The sequence below is a fragment of the Neofelis nebulosa genome, chromosome 8, assembly GCF_028018385.1.
Source record: "Neofelis nebulosa isolate mNeoNeb1 chromosome 8, mNeoNeb1.pri, whole genome shotgun sequence".
NCBI classification, from domain to species: Eukaryota; Metazoa; Chordata; class Mammalia; order Carnivora; family Felidae; genus Neofelis; species Neofelis nebulosa.
Genome location: NC_080789.1, coordinates 47,758,413 through 47,785,353, shown reverse-complemented (window position 1 = coordinate 47,785,353; position 26,941 = coordinate 47,758,413). Strand labels below are relative to the sequence as shown.

Below are 26,941 nucleotides of genomic sequence, written 5' to 3'. Positions count from 1 at the left end.
ATGCTAGCTGCTTATAAGCAACCCCTAAATTTTAGTAACTTAAAGAAATTAACTTTTATTTATTGACCATTCTGGAATAGATGTGCATAGTTGTTAGGCAGATCTTTATGAAATAATTCAGGACTCCTTTTTCTTCTGTCTTGGATGTTTGTAATCTTTTGGAATTTTATTATCTATATCTAACCAGTGAGATGAGGGGAAAAGAAATCTTGGAGAAGGCACACTGGCTTCTAAAGAGCCTTGACTTAGAAGTGACACACAACTTTTGCTCACATTCCATTGCAAACCAATTTCATACTGATACTTAGATGTGTGGTGGGCTAGGAAATGTAGTCCCTACTGGGCAACCACTTCCCAGCAACAAATCCATACCATGTGTAGGGGGAATACTAATGCGATCATTGATTTTGAGGTACAGAGATGCCAGAAATGATACTGTAGTTCTTCACTTGTTTGGCCTTCTGTAGGTCATTGCTGAAGAGCAGTTTTGATGGAATTCTGAAGTAGAAGTTGGGCTTTGGTTTACCTTTTTTAAATGTTGCTTCTTGGGTACTAACCAAAGCAATCTACATATTTACTGCAATTCCTATCAAAATAACGTCAGCATTCTTCACAGAGCTAGAACAAACAATCCTAAAATTTGTATGGTATCAGAAAAGACCCTGAATAGCCAAAGCAATCCTGAAAAAGAAAACCAAAGCTGAAGGCATCATAATTCCGGACTTCAAGCTGTATTACAAAGCTGTAATCATCAAGACAGTATGGTACCAGCATAAGAACAGACGCATAAATCAATGGAACAGAATAGAGAACCCAGAAATGGACCCACAAATGTATGGGCAACTAATCTTTGACAAAGCAGGAAAAGAATATCAAATGGAATAAAGACAGTCTCTTCAGCAAGTGGTGCTGGGAAAACTGGACAGCAACATGCAGAAGAATGAGCCTGGACCACTTTCTTACACCATACACAAAAATAAACTTAAAATGGATGAAAGACCTAAACATAAGACAGGAAGCCATCAAAATCCTAGAGGAGAAAGCAGGCAAAAACCTCTTTGACCTCGGCTACAGCAACTTCTTACTTGGCACGTCTCCAGAGGCAAGGGAAACAAAAGCAAAAATGAATTATTGGGGCCTCATAAAGATAAAAGCTTTGGCAAAGGAAACTTCTGCAAAAGGAATAATCAGCAAAGGTAAAAGGCAACTGACAGAATGGGAGAAGATATTTGCAAACAACATATCAGATAAAGGGCCAGTAGTATCCAAAATCTATAAAGAACTTATCAAAATCAACACCTAAAAAACAAATAATCCAGTAAAGAAATGGGCAAAAGACACGAATAGACAGTTTACCACAGAAGATATCTAGATGGTCAGCCGACACATGAAAAAATGCTCAACATCACTCATCATCAGGGAAATACAAATCAAAACCACAATGAGATACCACCTCACACCTGTCAGAATGGCTAAACTTGACAACTCAGGCAACAACAGATATTGGCAAGGATGTGGAGAAAGAGGATGTCTTTTGCACTGCTGGTGGGAATGCCAACTGGTGAGCCACTCTAGAAAACAGTATGGAGGTTCCTCAAAAAATTGAAAATAGAACTATGCTGCAACCCAGCAATTGCACTACTAGGTATGTATCCAAGGGATACAGGAGAGCTGTTTCTTAGGGGCATATGCACCCTAATATTTATAGCAGCACTGTCAAGAGTAGCCAAAATATGGAAAGAGCCCAGGTGTCCATCGACTGATGAACGGATAAAGAAGGTGTGGGTGGGTGGGTGGGGGAATACTATGTGGCAATCAAAAAGAATGAAATTTTGCCATGTGCAACAATGTGAAAGTACACTGTATTATGCTAAGCAAAACAAGAGAAAGACAAATATATGATTTCACTCGTGGAATTTAAGAAACAGATGAACATAGGGAAAGGGAAGCACAAATAAGATAAAAAAACAGAGACAAACCATAAGAGACTCTTAAATACAAAAAACAAACAGGATTGCTGGCAGGGTATTGGGTGGGGGGAAGGTCTAGAAGGGTGAGAGGCATTAAGGAGGACACTTGTTGGGCTGAGCACTGGTTATGTAAGTGATGAATCACTAAATTCTGTTTCTGAAATTATTACACTATATGTTAACTTGGATTTAAATTAAAAATAAATAAAATAAAGTGTTGCTTCCTGGACTCTGTCCCAGATTCTGCTGAAATAATATTATCGTGCTGAGGCTTGGGGATATGCATTTTTAATAAACTCCCTCATTGTTTCTTATATTTACTAAGCGTGAGACCCACTGGTATAATGTGTTACTTTCAGCTTTTAATTATTCTTCCTTAAAAGAGAGTGAAATAACTTGGAAAATAAAATTCAGTGGAATGACTTGCAGCCAGATAAAGTCACTCAAAAACATGTACCTGTATCAAATCCATATTCAGCATGGTTCTACTAACTGTGGCCATGGATGTTCATAAACATGTACTATGTTCTTTTATAAACAGATATATTTCTTGAGTAACCAAAGTATTAACAGCATTGTTCAAAGCCCTGTAGGGGGCAAAAATAAATTAGACTTGACCCTGTCTTTAAGGTGTTTACTAGCTGGGGAGAAAAAACATGTATACACGGTCATGTTTACTGATATGCAGTTGTATATATATATATTTTTTCCGATTTTAACCTTCATGACACTCATCATTGCCTACTTGTGTGTGAACTTGGTTGTAGTTGTTCATGTTGTGATTAATTCAGTTGAACTCTGTGAGTTGGGTTTATTTGTTGGTCTTAATTACTGGCTTAAATGTCTTCAAAATGACCTCATTATGATAGCATTGAAACAGAAAAATATTTAAAAAAAGAATAAAAATCTCTGTCTCTGTCAGCTTAAAAGGGTTCTTCCTATATGTGTAAAATGAAAATTCCAAGTGGAAAAAAAACATAGTTTCATTGACAGCACTTTTTCTTTCTTGATGTATTATATGTTTATCTTAAATACAATAGTCTTAAGTTTGGAATATACTTGATCAGAGTCCTAATGTTCTGTGGTTTGAGTATCTCTCAAATTTCTTTTCTTTAGTACTACCACTCTAAATTTGTATCTGCTGCTAAAGTATACCAGTGATCAGTGAACTGTTTTTCTTGTATCTAGTCTTTTTTTTTTAAACCTCTCTACACTTCCAAGTTACCATTTTGAATTGCAGATCTGATTGTTGCTATCCTGTTTAAAATCTTTCAGTGACTTCCCATTTGCCTTTGAGATAATTTCCCTTTGTCTTTAAAGGAAATCCTGATTTCCAAGGCAGTGCTTTTCAGGACAGGTCATAAACCTAACTTGCTGGCATTATCTTTTTGTGGTGGTTATCCCTCCTCGTCTTTAGCTACTATAAAACATACTCTTTTATTTCTTCCTCTGCATTTGGCAAACTCCTACTTTTTCTGGTATGTATGCATCACTATAGTCCTTATCAAATAGCCACGTGAATCTGTTTAAAGATTTGCTACGCTGAACAGGAAAATCATTAATGGGGGTTTACTCCTTTTCTAAGTGTCCCCAGCACCTAGATGAATGCCTGATGCTAACAGAAGAATCAGCATTCAATCAACACAAAATTAATGTTTCTTGAAGGAATGAAGCTTGAATAACTATGTTACGGTGTAACATTCTGATAATGAAAAGTACAAATTCTGAGAAATAGTCACACGGATTACAAATTCAACTTCACCTAGGTAGACTGAGAATAGACATTGAGGCATAGAGAGAAAAAGTAGTCAGACATTTACGTGGAAAAGGTTAAACCAGATGGATGGGCTCGGATGGGGAGTGAAACGAGTGAATCAGGCCAGTTTTACTCTAGAGTATGGATCAAGGGAGATAACTCGAAAGGGAAATTGAGCACGTGTTGTAGAGGGCCTTTAGTATTACAGTGAGGTCCGTGCCACTTTGGTAAATGATAGGGAGCTATTCAAGAATTTTGCCTTCATGAACGACAGTGTGTTGCTCTAGTGGATTGGAAATTTCTCTAGGGGCAGTATCTTAGCTGGTTTTGTATCCTGAGGGATTACCATAGGGACCACCTAGTAGGAAATGTTGAATAAATTGGCTTAGTTTTCATAGGAAATTGTAAAATAGTGAAATTTTAGAGTTTGAAAGAATCTGGCATTAGATTTATGCAGTTACAGATTTAAAAATGAACTCAGGGAGAATTGGCATCTTTATGAGATCTTTCTACTCAAAAACATGGTGTGTCCTTCCTGTTTGTTTAGGACTACTTCTGTATTTTTGTATTTGGCAGTATTTTAAAGTTTTCATTTTGCATTGTGGTCTTCAGCGTTCTGAAGTTTTGTCATCAGTGATATTTGCCCTGTATTCTGATATCAAGATTCAGATTCTTATTTTATTTTTATTTGTATTACGTTTTAAAGCATACTTCGCCCATTCTTTTTTTTTAATCTGTCTGAATCACTTTGTTTTAGGCGTGTCTCTTATGTATACAGTACAGAGATAAATTTTGTTTTTTTTAAGCCAATCTGAAAATCATTTTCTTTTAATTAGGTGAGTTACGCCCATGCACGTTTATTGATAAATTTGTTACGTTTGGGCTGGTTTCTGTCACATAGCTTTCAGATGTCTCCTGGGTGTGTATGCAGACCCTTATGTGCTCTGTTTTCTTCGTGTCTTCTTCCTTTTTGGTGTTTTGGAAGGTTTGATTTCCGTTCTAGTTGTTACTTTCCTTTAATCAAAGATGTATATATCTCCTAGCCTTTCTTGAGATACTGCCTTTGTTCCCTGCCGTAAGCAATACTGAAATTATCTAGTTCCTGTTTATTTCTCTTGTATCATTGAATTTTAAAGTTTTATCTCAGTTTTAATATCTTGCTCTTAGATATGTTTAGGTTTATACTAGTTAAGTTGTGAGTCTCAAGTTGTATACCTTTGCTCCCCATGAATATTTGAGAAGTTTATGACTTTAATTTCATCTTTCTCTTATTTGTGTGTGTGTATGTGTGTTATTTAAAAAAATTGTTTTTAACATTTTTATGTTAAGAGACAGAGAGACAGGGTGCTAGCAGGGGAGGGGCAGAGAGAGAGGGAGCCACAGAATCAGAATCAGGCTCCAGGCTCTGAGCTATCAGCACAGAGCCTGATGCCGGGCTCGAACCCACAAACTGCGAGATCTGAAGTCAGATGCTCAACTGACTGAGCACCCAGGTGCCTCAATGTTTGTTATTTTTATATTCCTAAAGCTCATCACATTTAAGTAGCTGTTTTGTCAGCTCTATCCCTTTTTAAAAAACAGACTTAATTTTTTTAGAGCGGTTTTAGGTTCACCTAAAATTGAGAGAGAAATACAGAGTTCCCATACACCTGCATGGTCCCTCAGCACTATCCAATCCCACCCCAGGATGATACATTTATTATAATCAATGACCCTATATTGGCATATCACTATCCCCCCAAATCCAGAATTTATATTAGGGTTTCCTTGGTGTTCTGTATTCTATGGATTTTGACAAGTGTGTAATGACATGTATTGACAGTTGTAGTATTACCCAGAATAGTTTTACTGCCCTGAAAATCCTCTAAACCTGTTTATTCCTCCCTACCCCCAAATTCTGGCAATGATTGATGTTTTTATGGTCTCCATAGTTTTACCTTCTCCAGAATGTCATAGTTGGAATCAGAGTATGTAGCCTTTTCAGATTAGATGCTTTTATTTAATAATACGTATTTATTTGCCTCCATGTCTTTTCATGGCTTGGTAGCTCATTTCCTTTTAATGCTGAGTAATATTCCATTATCTCAATGTACCACAGTTTATTCATTCACCTACTGAAGGACATTTGGGTTGTTTCCAAGTTTTGGAAATTAGGAATGTATAAACATCTGTGTACAGGTTTTTGTGTAAATCTGTTCCCAACTCCTTTGGGTAAATACTAAGGAGTGCAGTTGCTGGATCATATGGTAAGAGTGTGTTTAATTTTATAAAAAGCAGCCAAACTGTCTTTTAACCTAGCTGAGCCATGCTAAATTCCCAATGTATGGGAGAGCCTGTTGCTTCCCGTTCTTGTCAGCATTTGGTATTGTCAGTGTTCTGGATTTTGGACACTATTGATAGGTGTGTGATGATATCATTGTTGTTTTAATTTGCATTTCGTGATGACCTATAATACAGAATATCTTTTCATATGCTTATTTGCTTTCTTTATATCTTCTTTGTTGAATTGTCTCTTCAGGTATTTTGCCCATTTTTTAATCCGGTTGTTTGTTTTCTTACTGTTGAGTTTTAAGAATTTCTATATTTTTGATAATAGTCTCTTATCAGATATGTCTTTTGCAGAAATTTTCTCCCAGGCTTGTCTTTTCGTTCTCTTGATATCGTCATCTTTTAGTTGTAGTTCTACAGTTAAATATGTTTGCTTCTCACCCTCAGTCCTTAGCGTTAAAGCTTCGCCAGCTTCTTCTGGATTATCTGAATCTCATTCTTTACTTGGTCACTCAGTCACTCATAGGAGAGAGATTCTCTGAAGTTTTGCAGGTTTATAACTCTTTGTCTCTGACTTTATACTTTGGCTAAATATAAAATTCTCATTTCACAGTGTTTCCGTTGACTATCTTAAAAATGTTATTCTGGGGGTACTTGGGTGGCTCAGTCAGTTGAGTGTCCAACTTCGGCCCAGGTAATGATCTCATGGTTCGGGAGTTCGAGCCTCACATCTGGCTCTCTGCTGTCAGCACAGAGCCTGCTTCTGATCCTCTGTTCCCCTCTCCCTGCTTCTCTCCTACCTGCACTCTCTCAAAAATAAAGTTAAATATTTTTAAAAAATGTTATTCTCGTGTTTTCTAGCATAAACTGCTGTTGGCATTTTAATACCAATCTGATTACCTTATAGGTGACTTGGATTGTGTTTAACTTTTTTATAATGGTAACTTCACATATTTGTGTTTGTTTTTCATATTTAAATGAATTGGATTTTCCTGGACTGTTAGGAGGAGGTTCCTGTGAAGGAGGAGGATAAACCAAGGAGTTTCATGTTCAAGAGCTTTCCCTTCTGTTGTTATTGGTGTATCTGTGTCACCACTTCTGTCTTTCAGAGGTAAACCTTGTTCAGGAAGGTTTTCTCCTCTAGCCCAGTGCCTCTGCAAACTTTACAGGCTTAACATTATCTCTAAAAATGATATTTCTAGTAGAAATATAAGAAAAGATAATTATTTTTTCTTACACTACTTTCTGCGATCCTTTGGAACCTTGCCACCCTCTTTCTCCTTTGATATCTTAGCCTTCTTTCTCTCTATGTCCATTATTCCTGTCCTGCAGTTTGGTTTCAGATTCCAAGAGTTTTTCCCTTGGGGTGGGCTTTGTACTAGAAGGGTCTCTTTGCTGAATGCTGCGTGATTCCTCAGAGTTTAGGGCATTACAGCACTGTTTGCTGTGTCAGGACTACATACACATTTTTGCATTCCACCTGCAACTTGGAGCCTGTGAAAACCTTTTCCTTTTTCTCCATTTGTTCTCATACTTGTTCTCCCAGTTTTCAGAGAGGCTGAGTCCTCTCCTTTGGGGTATTTGTAATGATTTTTGGGTTCTGAGGCTTCATACGATACCTCTGTAGTCACTTCCACTTCCTGCTGTCCCTTCCACATAGCCGCTGATTCTTTGGTGTTGGTAGTGTAGCCACGTTCTCTCACAGTCTAAGATTTGTGGGGATTTCCTTCCGTAGTTTTGTTGAAGGTGTACTCATTGGGTTCTTCTGACCTTCCAGTTGGTATATTTGATTTTCAGGAGTTACCCTTGGGGGATTCTATGCTGCCACCACAATTACAACACAACAAATCCATGATTTCATTAGTGTAATTGTGACCAATATATAGGAAGGTGGGATTTTTTTTAGCCCTAAATTTGAAAGATTAATTTAGGACAGCATATAAAATTGCATATTATTTACATCTTAATAAGGGATTTTTTAAACATCTATTTGATGCCTTTTGAGAACTCATGTATAAATATTAGGAAGTGATTTTGTCGTTAACATTTTTCTTAGTTTTAAATGCAAATATGTTTCATTCACTTCTGGTTGCAGGGCTAAATGGGTATAGTCTGCTAATGGAAATTTTAGACTAATTGCCATATGGTACATAGTTATAAGTGAACAAATTTTAAAATAAACTTGAAAAAACTGCACTGAACTTTTATTGAGGTGGATAAGTGTAATTAAAGAAATTCCCTCCTGGATGGAAATAAATATCTTCAGAAAACAGTTAAGGGGAAAAAGAGTGAAGTTATTGAATTGTATATTTCACATATAATATGTAATCTTAATCTTTGTATGTCTCATGACAGAAACATTAAAATTTAAATATGTAAGTTGGAAATATTTGTAATTTTAGACTTGCCTCATTGTTTTCCACACAGCAAGTGCTAGATCAGCATTTTCAGTGTGAAACTTAGGAGGGGACAGTATTAATATTTTGTAATTTTATTAGTAAAGATTATGTAGTCTGTTGAATCTAACTTCAAACTATGGAGATTCAAAGTAAAATGATCAATTTCTCATAGGAACTGAAGTTAAAAGATGAAGAGTGTGAGAGGCTTTCTAAAGTACGAGATCAACTCGGACAGGAACTGGAGGAGCTCACAGCCAGTCTGTTTGAGGTTGGTCTATTTATGTCTTGGCCAAGAGCAACGTCTTGCTTTTTTATATTCATAGAATTGTTCTTTGAGGGAATCTTGGAAAAGTAATGCTTAGCTTTACATAGTTTCTAAATCATCTAAGAAAAATGAAATCTTTAAGATGGAGTCTCCAATTTAAAATGATGGGAAAAGGAAAAGATACCATAAGCTACCAGTATCAATCAGGTTGTTTAAAAATGCCCATGTGGGAAGAAAGGTTATAAATTTTAATTCTGTTTTTATCAAGTATTTAGGGGCTACTTTAAGATAATCTTACAATGTGACTCCAGAACAAAGATGGGAAACCCTTGAGGTAGCTATCTGATAGGTGATGGTTTGAGGATTGTTAGAAAGCATACCTACTTGTTAGAAAGCATACCTACTTGTTAGAAGGCACACTTCACCTACCTTTCTTTCTTTCTTTCTTTTTTTTAAGTTTATTTATTTTTGAGAGAGCGATTGGGGTGGGGGGGAGGGGGGAAGGATCCCAAGCTGTGCTATCAGCACAGAGCCTGACATGGGGCTCGATCTCACGGTTCGCAAGATCATGACCTGACCTGAGATCAGGAGTTGGGTGCTTAACCGACTGAGCCACTCACGCATTCCCACACTTATCTCCCTCCTGCCAACAGGACCAAAATTTCTGCCCAGTTCTAGCAGTGTTTCTCATTAAGGGTTCCACTGACATTGTCATTTTGCATTTTTTGACATATTAATCAGGGTTCTCCAGAGACACAGAAACCAATAAGACGTGTATATAGAAAGAGATTGATCTAAGAAATCAGCACCCTCAATTATGGAAGCTGGCTGTTCCCAAAACCTGCAGAGTGAGTTAACAGGCTGAAGACCCAGGAGAGCTCATGGTGTAGTTATAGTCCAGGTACACAGGTCTGAGAAACCTGAGAACTGATGGCGCAGTTCTATTCCTAAGGCTGACAGGCTTGAGATGCAACAAGAGCTGATGTTTCGCTTGGATTTTGAAGGCAGGAAGACTTCTCTTGTACTCTGTGGGGATCAGCCTTTTTGTTCTGTTCAGTCCTTCAACTGATTGGATGAAGCCCAACCACAGTATGGAGAACAGTCTGCCTTATTGCACATACCAATTCAGATGTTAATCTTAGAAACACTTCCACAGAAACACCCAGCATAATGTTTGACCAAATATCTGGGCATCCAGTGGCCTAGTCAAGTTGACGCATAAAATTAACCATCGTACTTAGTGTTGGCCCTAAGATAAAAGTTCCTTATTCAGAAAGGTTGATGTGTTACTGGAATGACTACTGTCATTATCACATCAATAATTTCTTTTTTATCCTCTAAAAATTTGTTTTTAAAACTTTGTAGTAAAAGATTTTAGAAAAATTTCTTCCATTTTTGTTGTTTTTATTTATGCAACATTTTTTTCAGTTTTAGAGGTATGCGTATTTTCTTACATAATTGTAATCCTAATATATTTTGTGTTTTTTCTTCAAATAACATGTTTTTGTGTTAACTTACATGGTCATTGCAGTGATAGTGCTAATCTATCAACTTGCATACTCCACCATTTTTAGTGTTGTAAGTAACATCATAATAGGTTAAATGGGGGTTTCTTCAGATGTGGACTTTTCTGTGCCACACACCTTTGGCCCCTCCTCTGTCTTTTTTGGGATCATTTTCTTTCATGAACATTGGAAAACTGATCTATTATTATTTTTTGTTAGCTAGTCCTCAGAGATGAGAGGAAGATAAATGTAAGGATGGGAAGAGTGGGGAATTAAAGCTCTAGAAGACAAGAGCTATAGGACTTGTCACATTTTTGTTTGCAGAAGGGGTATGCAGAAACCTTAGACTTTTTCATCCAGTATTGTCTGGCCAGAAAAATTTCATAATGATGTATAGGTACTAGATAAGAAAGCAAATGTGTTAAATTTCTCACGTGCCTGCCCATAATTTTAGCCTTGCTTCGTTCCTCTTGTTTTCACTTGTATGTATATTCTATTAGATGAAGTAGGAGGAGAACAAACAGGAGAAACTTCTCCCTCTCCATAGTGGGATGTGAAGAACAGAAATGCTGGTTTTGCAATGAATGAAAAAGTTTACCAAAAAAAGGTTTTGGGTCCCTGATCTATCCCTGATCCGACGGTGGCTAATAACCTTGATACTATGTATTCTTTCTGGGAAAGAAGTTACATTAATTAAAGATGATTTCAGTAATGAAGAGAATTGTCTTCAAACCAGTTATTTATGAATTTTGTGAAAAGGTGCTAAACATTTTTCTGTGGTCTTTTTAATTATGCCTTCATGATCTCAGTTTACCATTGTATTATGAAAAAGCTTTTTGCTTGCATTTTAGGTATATGTACATATAGTTTTTTAAGAATTAAATGTTATTTTGAATAAACAATTTGTACAACTTTGGCAAACTTAACATGTAACTTCAAATTAGGAGTTTGTTGTGTATGAATCATCTTGAATATAATATACTTTGTAGCAAAGTTGTGTCTTAAACTATCAAAAATAAGAACTCTAAAGTTATATAGATGTATTCCCACCTAGTATCTCAGATTTTGAGATAATATAGAATGAAATCAGTTGAAATAATGCTTTACAAAGACAAAAAGACGGGTAGCCTTAAGTTTTTTTTTTTTTTTTTTTTTTTTTAACTTTTTGTCAACCACTTTTAGTAAATGTCTATAATATGCCTAGTTTTCTCTCTGTAACGCCATGAGGCATATAATGAAAATTATTGTCATTTTATCTGTGAGGAAAATGAGGCATAAGAAGTTAAGGAGCAATGTTGGGATTCAGATTCATAACCCCAACCCTTACTTTAAGTACTATGGAAATCATAAATGGGACTTCTGTTCGTCTGAAGCCACAGAAAAGGAGTCATCATTGAGGACTCTCCTTTTTCTCACATTCAGACTGTCCGTATTTTACAAGCCATTAGTATTTATTACCTAGCCCAGTAGATGCCACATTTTTTGATCATGTACTCAATCTATAAAAGAACAATTTGAGCATGTACCTTTATTATGATGAAGATACGTAATATTGAGAATTACCTATGTGACAGGCACTGTTTTAAAAGCATATATACTTACTTACAAATTACATGTATATACTAATATATATACATTGTTATATAAATTATAAAACACCAGTTTATAAAGCAACTCAATCGTAAATGCTTATTTTTTATAATAGTACAGAAATGTTTTATTCTCACTAAAATAGGTTGTGCGTATGTATATATTTTTTTAGTGAAAGTAGAACACTTGCGTATATTACCTTGTTCTAGAGAATTTTAATCTTAATTTATGATTCAGATGAAGTTCTGGTCTAAATTCCATATTTTAAATTAAATGTAATGCAGTTAATAACTCACAAATACATGGATCCAAATGGAAGAAATACATCTTTCTCTAATTAAATCATTATACTGAATTTTCAGTTCCATTCCTGGTTATGTGAAAGTTTTTCTAGAATATTCTCTAGTGAATTTGTATTCTCTAATACCAACGATGTCTTTGTGAATTAATCAGCAAATGTTGAGTTTAAACATTATTTTAAAGAAAGAGTAAAAACACCTTCATTTGAATCACTGCTAACTAGATAGTAAAAAAATTCTGTTTTCAAATTCTGGAAGTGTTTAGACATGAATGTTTATATCAGGTCTGCAAACTACAGCCTGTCTTTACTTTTGTGCAGCCTTATGAGCCAAGATTGGTTTTTACACTTTTGAGTGGTTAGGGAAAAGAATCAAGAGAGTATTTTGTGACATGCAACCTGAAATTCAGACTTCAGTGCTGATAAATGTTTATTGAAATGGCCACGTTCACTGTCCACGTGTTGTCTGTGGCTGCTTTCACACTGCAGTAGCCGGGTTGAGTATTACAGCAGAGACTGTATGGCTCATAAAGCCCAAACTGCTTACTGTGTGACCCTTTACAGAAAAAGTTTGCTGACTCCTGGTGTACCTGATACTTGCATTTTTTTCAGCTTTCAGAATGGCAGAGTGATAGAAAATTTACCAACTTGTTTTGAATCTACTTTTTGATGTCTTTTGTCAACTTGCAAAACCCTATACGTTATCTTTTTAGCTGTTGCTTCTGCCTCCTTCTAGCTCTCTTACCTTTCCATTTGGGACCCCAGGGACGCTCTTTTATTGTATCCCTCATATCACTAAGGGAAAAGGCACCCCAAATTCCAGCTTTCTTTGGGTTTACATCTTCTCCTGGATCTTGGTCCCCTAGTTCTTTACTTTTGTTAGTTCTCTGATGCCTTCAGACACATTTAAAAAAATTTTGTCCTTGTCCAGCTTTTCTGTTTATTCTCCATGTGAAGTTTGGTCCATATTGCATAGTCTGCTGTTAAGGAAGGCAGAGTGCATTTCCAAACATTTAAACAGATAATCTCTCCTTCACATGAGTTACTTTTGCATTTATAGTTAAAATGTCACTTATCCTGAAGGGTCAGATGAGATATGTTTATTATTTTGAAAATATCTTCCAAATAGAGATCTGTTGACAGCCACTTGTCAGAAGAATTCAGCAAATCTGGAACGTTTATTATTTTTAAAAGAAAAATGCATACCTCATTATTAAATTGGCAGCTCTTAAGGACTTCGTTACAAGATAACCAGTGTAATTGTGCTTGGAAGATTTTCAGTTAATCTCATTTCATTATAAAGCATTGATAGTAAAGCATCTCTTATTTAAGCTAATGTGATCTGTAAATTCATATTATGGGCATGTAAACAAACTGCAGTTCACTACAGCACTGGAAAAGCAAATGAACAAATGGGCATGCTGCTGTCAACTCTGATGTGGAGAATGTCTACTCTTCCACTGAAAAGTTGACAGACTTAGTAAGGATGCCATTGTCAAACATGTATTAAATGTCTTTGAAGCCGATTTCCTTCCTTGCTTCCTTCCTCCTTTCCTTCCTTCCTTCCTCTCTCTCTCTCTCTCTCTCTCTCTCTCTCTCTCTCTCTCTCCTTTTCATCCTTCTCATAAACTGCAAAATGTAGTTCTAACATATGTGTTCTTAAATCCCAGGGGATTATCTCAAGCACCCTATGTACTGTTCCAGTCCATCCTTAATCCTTTATGGGATTATTCCATACAGCAGAGTAATTTTTTAAAAATAAAGATCAGTGACTGTCTTCCTCTAAAAGATCATAAGGCTTCATATTGCACTTAGAATAAGAGCCAGAATTCTTCCTTGGACATTTTATTTGATTATTACAATGTAAACTGAATGTAAGCTCCTTAAGAGACAAGGACCCGTCTCTTTTCCCAGTAGGTTATTTGCACCTGGAATAATACCTCACAAAAAGGTGTCATGAGTAAATGTTTGATGAATAAATATAAGAAAGGAAAAAGGAATTAAATACCCAGAGTTTCATAGTTACTGTACAAAAAATTAAGACCTTACTAAAGGCTAATCTCTGATTTGTCCTTTTAGATTAACTCTGCACAGAATTGTCACTTAATATCATTTTGTGAATGTTTTCATTGGAAGCCCTAAGGCTTTTCAGCTGTCATTCCTACAAACTGCAGCATTATTGATGTATTAATATTTTTACCTGTCCCTTCAGTATATCTTTGCTATGACTAATAATATGAGTATGCATATTGTGACCCAAGTTACAGAAACCTAACCACTGAGAATTTGGGTTTGACATGTGGGATGTTTATTCTTTCACACAGTCTTTTTACACAAGCATTCACCAGGAGGATTGAACTTGGGGCTACCTCAGTGATACTGGTACTAAAAGAAGGTACCTATTCCTAACTCCTACTAGTTTTCTCTGTCAGACGACTGTTGTTATTTCAGAAATTGACATGGAATACTTCATTTTCAGGTTAAAAGTTGGTAGTACATTTTTGCTACTGTTGTAGATACTTTTTGAGAGATTTTTGAAAACAAATGCTCAATACGTTTCCGAAATTTGAGATTTCACCTTTTTCAGGAAGCTCATAAGATGGTGAGAGAAGCAAATGTTAAGCAGGCAACAGCAGAAAAGCAGCTAAAGGAAGCACAAGGAAAAGTAAGTTTTTGCTGCTTTCATAGTAAAAAAGTACAAAGAAATCAGTGATTACTGTTTTAAGGATACTTTAACATCGATTGGCTTTTGTTCCTATTGTAAACTAGTGTTTATTTTAGAAGATTTGGAAACTGCAGGAAACTATAAAGTAGGGAATAACCACTACACAGATAGGGTTAATAGTGAACAGTTGGGGTTCACTGATATTAGAACCAAAGGATTTAAAGTCTTGTGAATCGCATGTATTCTCAAAAGGACTAGACAATCACATTTTAAAGTTAATATTTTTCTTAATTCACTGAAAAAAAACCCCACCAAACTGTTATTTTGTTATTTTAGGAATGAACCGCAACTAATCATAAACTATTCTATTTGGAGATTTTCAAAATTCACATGAAGTTTGTGTTAGACATTTTGATAATTTGAAAAATTTCCTTTAACATTGTGAATAGCAGCTGAATCTAAACTGTAAGAAACATGAAAAAACTTGGTTTTACTTTCTTTTTGTTAGTCCACAACAAATACCAATTAAACTTATATTCATCTTTGAAAGGAAAGTGTTTTGATCAAATTGCTGACATTCAGCTGAATCTGTCATAAAACTTAGTGTATGGGACTATGTTGATTTCTTTTCAAGATTGATGTACTTCAAGCTGAAGTAGCCGCATTGAAGACACTCGTGTTGTCCAGTTCTCCAACATCACCCACACAAGAGCCTCTGCCAGGTGGAAAGACACCTTTTAAAAGGGGGCATACAAGAAATAAAAGTACAAGCAGCGCTATGAGCGGCAGTCATCAGGACCTCAGTGTGATACAGCCAATTGTAAAAGACTGCAAAGAGGTAACGCGTCAAGGACTGTCCCCTCTGACTCTCTTGATACTTAGTAATTCTCATCACTGACGTGTCAGTTATGATTTTTGCCAGCAAAACTTGTAGTACAGAATATGCAATATTAAGATGGGGGAGGCTTTATCTAGAGCTGGCTGCTTTCAGGGAATCTCCAGTTCCATTCTCTACTTGGCTGACCTTGGAGTACCTGCTAGAAACTTGGTAAGTTTCTTCATCTTGCTATTTCATTTAGGGAGCAAACTGTCTTGTGTTATGTAAAGGAGAGTGGGTGGCTTTAATGATCTGGCTGGTCAGAATTTGTTGGTAGGATGCTCTAACAAAATATGAATGTAAGAAATGTGTGAAAATAAGGTGATTTTCTTGAACAGAACATTGTTTTTACTTAAATTCTAGGAGAGGTAGAGTTTTGTATTCTCTCACTGAGTCTTAGAGTTAATTCAGATAATTAAGCAACAAAAAATAGAACTAAGCCATCCCTCCCCCCACTTTTTTAGAGCTCTGTTTTACATTGTTTTATTCAGGTTCATCAGTAATCTTTAAGAAGTTGTATTTCTCATTTGGTGAAGTTTTTGCATGGAAGCCAGGAGTTTATTAAATTGAATAACCAGGGTTGTTACTTACTTTAATTGAATTGCATTTGTTTACTTATTAATAAAAAGGATGCTAGTGAGAGACAAGGTCAATATGTGGCCAGATCTGAATGTGACAGAATCTAAAATCCATGTTTGTGAAATACTTAAGAAACTTTTTTAAGTTATAACCTTAATTTCTTTGAATTTAATTAACATTTTTAATTGCTTGGTACAACTTGCATTTTTGCTGCAATTTCTCAGTGTGTGTGATTATATACCTTGTTTTCCATTGTTTACCCTAACGAAATTTAAATGTTTTCTCATGGAACGTTTTAAAGTTCTTAGTTTATGAACTCTTAAAATGTGAATAGGTAACATACAACTTTTTGCTTTGTAGATATATTCGGTATTCTAATGTTTTGTGAAAACTTATCAAAAAGGTTTTTTTTTTAATGTTTACTTATTTATTTTTAAGAGAGAATGAACGAATGAGAGCACATGAGTAGGGGAGGGACAGAGAGAGAAGGAAACAGAGAATCCCAAGTGGGCTTGGAGCTAACGTAGGGCTCGAACTTACTAACTCACTAAAGGTGAAATCATGACCTGAGCCGAAATCAAGACACTTAACTGACTGAGCCACTCAGGCGCCCCCTCAAAAAGTTTTATTGGACAAAGGAAACACACAAAGTTGACCTGTGTAAGCCTTAGAAGAAGGTAAAACAGTTGGAGAGAAAGTGAAACATGCCCACGTTTCTGTAAAAAAAAGTGACAGGTAGTCACGATATTTGCAGCGAACTGCTGAAAGCACTTAAAAGCACACGTGCGTGCGTGTACGCACACACATTATGCAAGACTTTGCAGTCAAGTCACTTAGACACGAATCTGAACTTGTACTGGTTTTTTGATCTGTAACCTTAGGCAAGTTACTTTTTTCTCTAAGCCCTAGTTTCCTTCTCTAAAACAGTGAAGAGCAGAATGTCTCTCGCACAGCTGTGAGGATTAAGTGTTTAGGAAGTGCTTACCGTAGTTCCTCGCACAGGGTCAGCTCTTAATAGTTTAAGTTACTGCCTTTAAACTAGAATCTTTCCTTAGAATACCACTTAGCCTGCTTTGGGGTTTATGTCCATTAAAGGGTAGACTTTACAAAGAAAATGAATTTGGAAATGTAAGTATTGTTATATACCTTAAAAGAAAGTCTGTGGGGAAGCTTGGATTTCAGACTCAGCCTTTCATTACTTCCATGGAAACCACCTGCCCATGTGATTAAGCTGTCCTAGAGGCCAGAGCTGTAGTCCCTGTGTCGTTTGTGGCGTGTCCAGTGCTTCTGGACGAGAGTGGCTTAGAGCTGGATGAGGGGCACTACCTTGAGTGGGCAGCCGGGGGCAGGTGTGGCTCTGTATGTGACAGGTGGTATTGAGCTGAGTAGAGGGCATCTGGAGGGAAGAATACTTGGGGAACAGTTCATTAAAGAGAGGAGGGGGAACGAAGGACAACTGAAGAGTGAATCAGGAGGCAGGTGCCAGCCTGGATTATTGTTGATAATTCAGACAGTAGTCATTGATGTTGCTGTGGCAAAATACGCCTTAATAAATGTTACGTTTTACGGTAGTCAATTTAGGAGGGTACATATATGCTGCTTTTAAACCTGCTGCTTATACAAGACACATTTTCAAAATTCTTTTGAAAGTACCTTCAGGTGATAGCAGAACAGTTAGTGTCCCCTTTGACCCAAACTAGGTTTCACAACTTAGTCTCCATTTAGTCAAACACTTTATTTAATTAACTTCGCTCCAGATTACTTTTGGATTATTTTCAGAAAAGACTTCTCATTTGTTTTATATTCAGAGCAGTGTCTTAAGAGGAACTCCAGCACTTTTGAGGGGTGGGGTGGAGATAATGGTAGCATCATTGGACACCATAGTGGGTCCGTTGAAAAGGGCTCATTTGGATTTGAGAGCTTGAATTTTTTAAAGAAAGTTGGTACCATGTATTACAACTAATCAAGAATGGTTCAGTTCATTATTTTAAATGAGTAGGATTTCTTTTTCAGTAATGTTTAAATTAGGTTTTAGTTTATAAAGTGATTTTATGTTTTGTACCTTTAAAAAGATTATTTTATGGTTTTTTTTTGTTTTTTTGTTTTTTTTTTGGTTTGTCAGGCTGACTTATCTCTGTATAATGAATTCAGATCTTGGAAGGATGATCCCACAATGGATAGATCGTGTCCTTTCTTAGACAAAATTTATCAGGAAGATATCTTTCCATGTTTAACATTCTCAAAAAGTGAGGTAATTTTTTTTTATTTTAATAGGAATGCATTAGAGTGGTTCCTGTACCTTTTGCTAAATCATGCTGTATGTTTTCTATTATGTAAATAAATTATTCGAACATGTTGTGATTTACCATTTTCTTTATTCCATATTAAGATCATGATAATTTCTTGGCATTCAGTTGCTGAACATCTTTGCTTATTTGAGCAGAGGATCATTCATAGAGTGAAGTATTAGTTACACTGGAGTGAAGTATTAAATGTGCACTGGGGGTAGGGCTTAGTTCTTGATTCTTACTTAGCCCAACACTCAGGGTAAGGGAAGTTCTCTATACTCTGAGGTGTTTATTAGGTTTATGTATATATGATAAAAAAAAATTATAGTTTCTTCATCTTTAAAATGGAAAAAAATGCCTTCCTTGCCTATGTCACAGGGTTGTTAAGAGGTTAAAATGAAGCAAATTAAGTACATACAAAAACTTTTTTAAAATGTAGGGTATACCAATGTCAGGTCACAGTTTTAATTTGTACATATGGAAGGTTTGTCTATAAATATCCTGTCAATCAGTGTCTAAGAAATGTAATCCTGAGAGTTTTATGTTAAGTCTTCAGAGGATTTAATTATAACCTTACTTGTCAGGAGAAGTTAAAATGAACAGTAAAACACTTTTGATATGTAGATATGTTACTCACTGTGTCTCTGTGTCTGTTTCTAGGTAGGCCATTCCGTATTAGTAATCTTGCCAGACTGAAGCAATGTGCTGGTTTCGGCTGTTGTTGATCAGTTGCTATCATCTCCATCTGGGCATTTAATATTTGATAATTCAGCTAGTTCTTTTGTGCACATAAGTACAAGTTCAGAAAATACATAGCTGTAATTAGTATATATTGCTGTGTTATGAATGACTAGTATTCAAAAATATGCATAAATTTAGCAAAATGAGGCATTAGGGTATTCATCTTGAAGTGGTGTTAATAGTGGATGCTAATTGTGGGTAAGAGATGGACAGAGATTGGAATTAATGCTTTCAGTTCTCTTCCAGATAATGAGGTAAGTTACTTAGCTATAACTGAATTGCCTGCCTTTCATAATAATGTTTGAGTTGTAAAAATACTCAAACCAAGATTGTATAGTTTCTTTCTTTTTCATTGGCTAAGACTAAGCTTACAGTAGAGCTTGGGGAAAGAATAATTTTAAAGATTAGCTTATTATAGAATACAATTTTAATATTTTTATGTCAGCATAGCTTCTGATACTTTCTGTTTTTTTAAAGTTGGCTTCAGCCGTTCTGGAGGCTGTGGAAAACAATACTCTAAGCATTGAACCAGTGGGATTACAACCTATTCGATTTGTGAAAGCTTCTGCAGTCGAATGTGGAGGACCAAAGTATGTTTTTAGAACTGTGTCTTGTAGAAAACACTGAGTTTTAAAAATGTTACATTTGCAAATATTTCGTTTTCCTACTTTTAAATGGTTAAATTTCTTGTTAGTTTTCTATTTTGTGCAGCTAAAGACAAATCCTCAGTGCAAGCTGTAGCATTCCTTTTAATTCAAAAGTATACATATATGTTAGCTTAGGTGTTAGAAACATTTTTTTAAACCATCTGTTGTGACTCATTAACTGATCATAAAATCAGTTTAGTGGGTCATAAGCAGAATATTTGTCTGTTATACATATACAAATAGCTGTGTGTAGTAGGTTTTGGTGTAGAATATTTCTTCCTAACGTTGCCATTAAAAATAGTTTGGAAAGACAGTGAATTAGACCAGGTCTTATCAAGCATGAAAGCAGGACACCAGAAAGACTTGAATAGTCCTCCCGTTTCATGCTATCGTGTAAAGGATTCTCACTTTGGTAAATAATCGGTTCTGTCTTACATGAGAGCTACTTGGCAATTATATACCTTCAGAGGTAAGACTCCCACATTTCATAGTGGAGCAGGCTTTTTTCTGTCCAGTCCTAGGAGGAGGAAAGACTGAAACCAGTGGTACCTAGAACCTTTGGCATAGATGTTTGCAAAGTGACTTGGAAAGATTTGGAGGAAGCTGCTTACTTAGTGGTTCAGAACGATGTCTATATGTGACTGGAAAGCCTGAGAAAGCTCCTAGAAAGCAGTAATTGACTCCTGTCTGAGTCATTTTGAAGGCAGAGGAGGAAAGGGCTTTTTGAGATTAACCAGTAGGTCTGTGTTAAAGCCTGCTGTAGGAGTTGTGTGCTTCTTCTCATTTCCTGTTGTGCATATTGTCGTTCTTAAATTTTTTTTAATGTTTATTTATTTTTGAGAGAGAGGGAGAGGGCGGGAGAGAGAGAGGGAGGGGCAGAGAGAGAAGGAGACACAGAATCTGAAGGAGGCTCTAGGCTCTGAGCTGTCAGCACAGAGCCCGATGCAGGACTCGAACTCATGAGCCGTGAGATCATGACCTGAGCCGAAGTCAGACACTTAACCAACCGAGCCACCCAGGTGCCCCTGCACATTGCCATTTTTAACAGGATCACACAATGTTAGTATTCAGATAGTTGTTTGTGGGGAGTGCCTAGTCAAGCATTTGCTCTGCGAGCCACACATCCACCTAGCATTGTGTCCTGTTTTATGCTCCCATGTGCTGGTAGCACAGCGGCCTCTGAATCTCTAAATTTACATTTCTAAATTCTACTCTTTCAACAAACACCCAAGTATTTTTATCTTGATCAATTATAACAGTTTTTGTGCTTTGAAGGTCTATGTGTACCTTATTTTAAATGTAACATATAGCAGTTTTTATTACAGAATTTAAATTTCTACTTGCGTTATGTAGAACACATATTATACATGTGCAAATATCATATGATGACAAATGAGCATATCAGAGCGAATTGATGTAGTGTTTTGGTAAAATAATTATAGATGTCAGGTTTAGGGAACACTTTACATAGTTTAGGGATATTGTGCTTGTGGCAGTGGGGTTAGATGTCAGGTGTTTGGGAGTGCATGTCGTGTGACAAAACTTAAGGAAGATACTCTCTTCTGTGAAGTGTGCAGTATGGCCCCAGCCAGGGCTCTCCTGGACTAGGTAGTGAAGGTAATCACTAAGTAAATGGCACATGCTGTAGGAACGTTGAGAAAGCCAAGACCAGTCTTGTGATGGTGATGAGGGGCTGTTACTGGAGGCGGGGAGATTTGATCTGGGTTTTCGAAGCATGGGTAGAATTTGAGTAAAGAAAAGTACATGTGATTGGAGGCCTGGAAAAATCAGAGAATGGTGAGTGTGTAGATGGGAAAGATGTGACAAATCTGAAGAGCATTTTGGAGGGAAGAGATTCAGGTGGGGGCTGGGAAAAGAAGAGCTAGAGATGCGTCAGGTTTCCATATAGACATGTTGACCTCCCCAAGTGAAAATGGCAGGTGTGGGTTTGAAATCTGGGGACTAGAGCTGTTCAGACATACCAAGGTTCTGTAGCAGCCTGACAAAATGCATTTGGAGGTCAGAAGACTTGGCATTGGATCCTACCTCAAATGAAAATGTATTGGCTGTGACAGTTCACAGGTGGCTTTATAAACGACGTAAGAAACACTGTCATTATTTCAAAAGTTGATACTTGAAACCACTTTAGCAAAGCACTTTCAAAATCAAACAAAGTACTTGACAAACAGGTGTATGTCTGTTTCTGGAAGAGTAGTGTATCAATTGACTTTTATCAGTTCAATGCAACTTTTCCTTCTTGTGTAAATTACCCCTTTGGCGGTTCCAAGGACTCTTGACACTTGTGCCTGAAATTTCTTGATCTTCTATCCTTCCCAAGCTAGTAATTAGTATTTTTAATTTCTTTTTAGAGATCATTAAAGGAAATTTCTTTTTTTTTTAGTAAAAAAATTTTTTTTAATGTTTATTTTTGAGAGAGGCAGGACAGAGTGTGAGCAGGGGAGGGACAGAGAGAGAGGGAGACACAATCTGAAGCAGCACCAGGCTCCGAGCTGTCAGCACAGAGCCCAGTGTGGGGCTCGAACCCACAAACCATGAGATCATGACCTGAACTGAAGTCGGACAGTTTAACTGACTAAGCCTCCTAGGCACCCCTTGGAATTTTTTAAGAAAGGAGCAATGAGGCAAACTTTCTCTGAAAAGATGAGAATTCTTTTGTGGGTGGAATGGCCATCTCCAAAATTATCCTATTTTAAGTACACATTCTCCATTTGTTTTCTTAATATGGAGGTGCATTTGTATCATATTTCTTACAAGTATAGCTGAAATTTAATGTTCGTGTAACGTAGTTTTCTTTATTATATAATTTATAATGTTATTTAAAATGTTGGCCACTTTATCTTAGTTACAACTATATTCATTTTGCCTTGAGAGGGAGTGGTAGTTGTGTTCAGCCATGGTCCTTGCTTCGGAGGGTACCAGCTGGGCTGCTGTAGGTCTGCTCTGGCAGACAAGCCAACATCATTGTATTGAGCTGTACAGTGACCAGGGGCTCATCACTTAGCCAGCAATTATTGAATGTCTGCTGTATGCCAGGCACATGCTTGGTGCCTGGCATTTAAAGATAAATAAGATACAGTCCCCATCCTCAAGAGACTTACAGCCTCATTGCAACCGGAAAGCCTTCATACCAAATCTTAAGAGTCCATGGTATGCAAACAGAAAGGATGGTATGTCTGAATATAGTGCACTTTGTATAATTATTGAGGGTCAATATTTTTGTAAGGTGGCCTGTTCCTCTGTATTTCTCAGGCCTGGAGCCACATTAAATGCACATACTTCAACCAGACCCACCGAAAAGTACCACATCTAGAAACTTATCCTGCAAGCTGTTTTAGTAACATGTTTTGAGACTTGAACACTCATCATCAGGTTTTTTTTGAAACTGAGGAAGTAGTTGAAGTCCTGATGGGAAACTCAGAACTGCCCTGTGGCTGGTTACTCATTTGTAAATTTGCTTCAGGATAGGACATATATTTGAAACATTTAGTTTCTGTTTGAAAACCATGGTGAATGTTCTGTTGTTGAACTTGTTAGAATGTAGGCCCCAAGGGGGCAGGGTCTTTGTCATTTTCATCATGATAGCCCAGCATCTAGAACAGTGCCTGATACACAGTAGGTCTGAAATATTTGTTGTCTTAGCAAATGTAAAACTTGTACAGAAGGTAGGAGCAAAATGTTTTTAATTAAAAAAACAACAAACTAAAATTTGTCATTATTTTACAGAAAATGTGCTCTAACTGGCCAGAGTAAGTCCTGTAAACACAGAATTAAATTAGGGGACTCAAGCAACTATTACTATATTTCTCCCTTTTGCAGATACAGGGTAAGTAAGTTAACCATGAATTTTAATAAAGCTCGCTTTGATATGACATTTGACTAATGACTTTTTTTTTCCTTTTGGCCTAGATCACCTCTGTATGTAACTTTTTTACATACATTCGATATATTCAGCAGGGGCTCGTGAAACAGCAGGATGGTGAGTGTTCTTAATTGGTTATAAAATGTTTACATAAGACTTCAGCAAAAAGTATAGAACGTAGTAGTAATGCTCAAGTTTTATTATTGGTGCATTTATATTGAAGCTCTTACAGTTCTAATGTGTGGAGAATTTGGGAACTGATGTCTCTTAAAATGATTCAATCATTGTATTTGCCTCATTTTACTCCAATTTTGAGTTTTAAGCAGGATCAGTTATAACTCTTAAGAGATATATGATAAACCAGATGGTAAATGTGAGGGGACTAGTAATTAGCTCATTGAATTACTCCTAAGAAATAAAAATATTCATTTTTATTATTCAATTCAATAATAAATTCATTTTTATTATTCAAGCTCTAGACATGGTCAGATTTATTTTAATTGGTAGAAACCATGAGGATCTAACAATAATTTTTTTGTATATTTCCTACTTTTATGTATGAATTAATAAAGCAGTCATGAAGATAGTTCTGAATGGGATAAAGATTACTGTATTCTGAATCAGCAGAAACATGTAGATGATATATTCAGGAGAGCCAACATTATGCAAGTGTTTTAATACTTTTAATACAGTCTTTCATGATTACTGATGATTCTGTAGCCAAATGTCTTAAATGCCAGGCATAAAAATGAATAAGGGCCAACTGCTCTAAAGCAGTGTTTCTTGAGTACATGTGATTATTTTAAAACAAATAGCAAATACTAAGCTAGGGATGAGTCCATACCCATTTTGTATTTGATGTTAGGGGAATTTCCTACTCATATTTTTTTTAGGCACTGAAAATACTTTTATATTTAAAAACTGGAAGAAACGTATTATCTTTCGGTCATGTAAACCAGTGACTCTTAATTCTGTGGAAAAGTTAGTTATGCTGATAAAAACTTAGTTTAGTATTTCTAAAGCTCTGGTATGTTGAGAAGAGACATACTGATTAAGATCCCATATAATTAGATTTTAATGCCTAAAAGAATGAGGGTGAAACCTCTCATTAATGTTTAATTTCAACCTGAGCAGCAAAGTCTTTAAACTGTACAATACTTTTTATGACTTTTCATAAAATTGAAATATTTTTGAATACCTGTTGGTAGATCATAGGATTTAAGCCACAGAACAGATGATTTATGTTAAGTTAAATTGTCAAGCGTGTTTTTTTCTCGTTAAAATAAAAAAAAAGGTTTTCTGGGGAAGATCATAGGATTTAAGCCACAGAACAGATGATTTATGTTAAGTTAAATTGTCAAGCGTGTTTTTTTCTCGTTAAAATAAAAAAAAAAGGTTTTCTGGGGAAGATGAAAGATAATTTCCTTTATGAAAATAGTAAGAAATTGTCATGGGTGGTAGTGGGGGTGATGGTGATAGGAGTGGTCTCTTCTCTGGTTTCTGTTACTTTTCCACTTCATAGTACTTGGTACACATCTTATACTGTGCGAGTTTATAGCAAATAACTATCATTAATTTTAAAATCTGTTAATTGTCTGTGCCTTTTGCCAAAAAAGATTTAGGGCAGCTAAATCTAAAGTAGGGTTTCTGAGGCTTGGTACTATGAATATTTTGAGCTGAATAGTTCTTTGTTGTGGGGGCTATATTGTGCATTGTAGGATGTTTAACACCATCGCTGAGCCTTACTCAGTAGAAGCCAGTAATGAAAAATGTATCCAGACATTGTCAGATGTACCCTTTAGGACAAAATCTCCCCTAGCTGAGAACCACTGATCTAAATCAATCCAATCGGATGATGTGTCTGTCAGAGGGAGACCTTTTGTCTGAAATACAAAGCCACTTTTTTCAAGTTACAGAAGTGGCTTGCCAAAGTAGAGATAACTGAAATTTACAGATCAACCTTTGCATTTATTTTTATTTCTAATTTGAGCCATATACAAAACCTTTCTTATTATTACAAAGACTGTTACTGAGTTTTCTGGACTGTCTTTTGTTTTCCTTTTTCTCCTGTTTTACTCTCTGTTGGTGTTAATAAACAGTGGAATGGCCAAGATGTAGCAAACTAGAGCAAGAAGATCCATGAGTTAGAATAATTGAGGACTGAGTGTAATTACTTATGAAGGTGCTAGGATTGCCATTTATTCAGGACCCTGAAAGTGTCTGCCTTCTGTTGGGCTAACGTGGTCATCGATGTATCCAACAAACAGTTGTGATAAAAGCTCACGAATAACACGAAAAAGTTTCTGTTGAAATAGCAATAAAATGTTGAGGCATTTGGTACGTCATTCAGAAATGCCCAATTGGCATTCAGCTAATGTTAAATTCTCAGTGAAACAGTTAAAAAATAATGAGGATGGTAATTTATGATTTATGTGTCTCCTTTTCTATTTGTATAGTTGATCAGATGTTTTGGGAAGTTATGCAGTTGAGAAAAGAGATGTCATTGGCAAAGCTGGGATATTTCAAAGAGGAACTCTGATGCTCTCTGCCTGGGACCATGCATGAACCTCCCTGAATACCTGGAAAATGGCTGAATATTTTTATGGTTACTTGATATTTATTACCAAGGAGTGGGCCTAAGACTTTTTCCCTCTTTTGCAGATTACACTAAGAAGTACTGTGATTTCTTTTAAATTGACCTATGCTGTGTTTGCTTACTCTTTAGTTGAACACACTATAGAGAATTACAGGTGTACTAGTGATTGTAATTTATAGTTGCCCAAAAAACAAAAATAAAAGCTAAATAAATAAGTACATAAATGTTAGATTGAATATGTTTTTGCTTTCTCTTCTAGCTCTGACATGGTATGTAGGGTAAGCTGAATGTATTGAATTGTAGCTTTCAAACTGCACAGCAGCCTGTGACAAGAAGAAGGCTGAGTGGACAGGATCATCTCTATACCCCTACAAGAATGACTCTATTTTTGTCTGTTTTGTATATTGAGCCTCAAAGAAGGATTTTATTTAAAGAAAGAAAGAAAAAAAAACCACTTCACTATATCCATCTAGAGAAAGCTACTGTTAGTATTTCTGAAGAATAGCTTTTTGGCTTTCAGATGTTTTCTCCCTGCATATGCATATTTCTGAAACAAAAAGACTTCCTTTTTTTTAATGTTTTTTTTAAATGTGTATTTATTTATTTTGGGAGAGAGG

The 26,941-nt window shown here is 36.1% G+C and overlaps 1 protein-coding gene across 7 annotated transcripts in view; it reads left to right on the top strand.

The window, feature by feature from the left end:
- Nucleotides 1-26,553, top strand: part of RAB3IP (RAB3A interacting protein) — a 141,359-nt gene extending 114,806 nt beyond the window's left edge. For 4 of the 7 annotated variants that reach the window (XM_058682157.1, XM_058682158.1, XM_058682161.1 and 1 more), the window contains exons 4-11: nucleotides 8,566-8,661; nucleotides 14,639-14,716; nucleotides 15,351-15,554; nucleotides 18,295-18,423; nucleotides 19,679-19,791; nucleotides 23,593-23,692; nucleotides 23,776-23,845; nucleotides 26,185-26,553. In XM_058682157.1, coding sequence (XP_058538140.1) covers nucleotides 8,566-8,661; nucleotides 14,639-14,716; nucleotides 15,351-15,554; nucleotides 18,295-18,423; nucleotides 19,679-19,791; nucleotides 23,593-23,692; nucleotides 23,776-23,845; nucleotides 26,185-26,267 — 873 coding nt within the window. In that variant the 3' untranslated portion in view covers nucleotides 26,268-26,553. The remainder of the gene's footprint in view (nucleotides 1-8,565; nucleotides 8,662-14,638; nucleotides 14,717-15,350; nucleotides 15,555-18,294; nucleotides 18,424-19,678; nucleotides 19,792-23,592; nucleotides 23,693-23,775; nucleotides 23,846-26,184) is intronic. The other 3 variants (XM_058682159.1, XM_058682162.1, XM_058682160.1) reach the window with 2 other exon arrangements.
- Nucleotides 26,554-26,941: the final 388 nt, after the last annotated feature.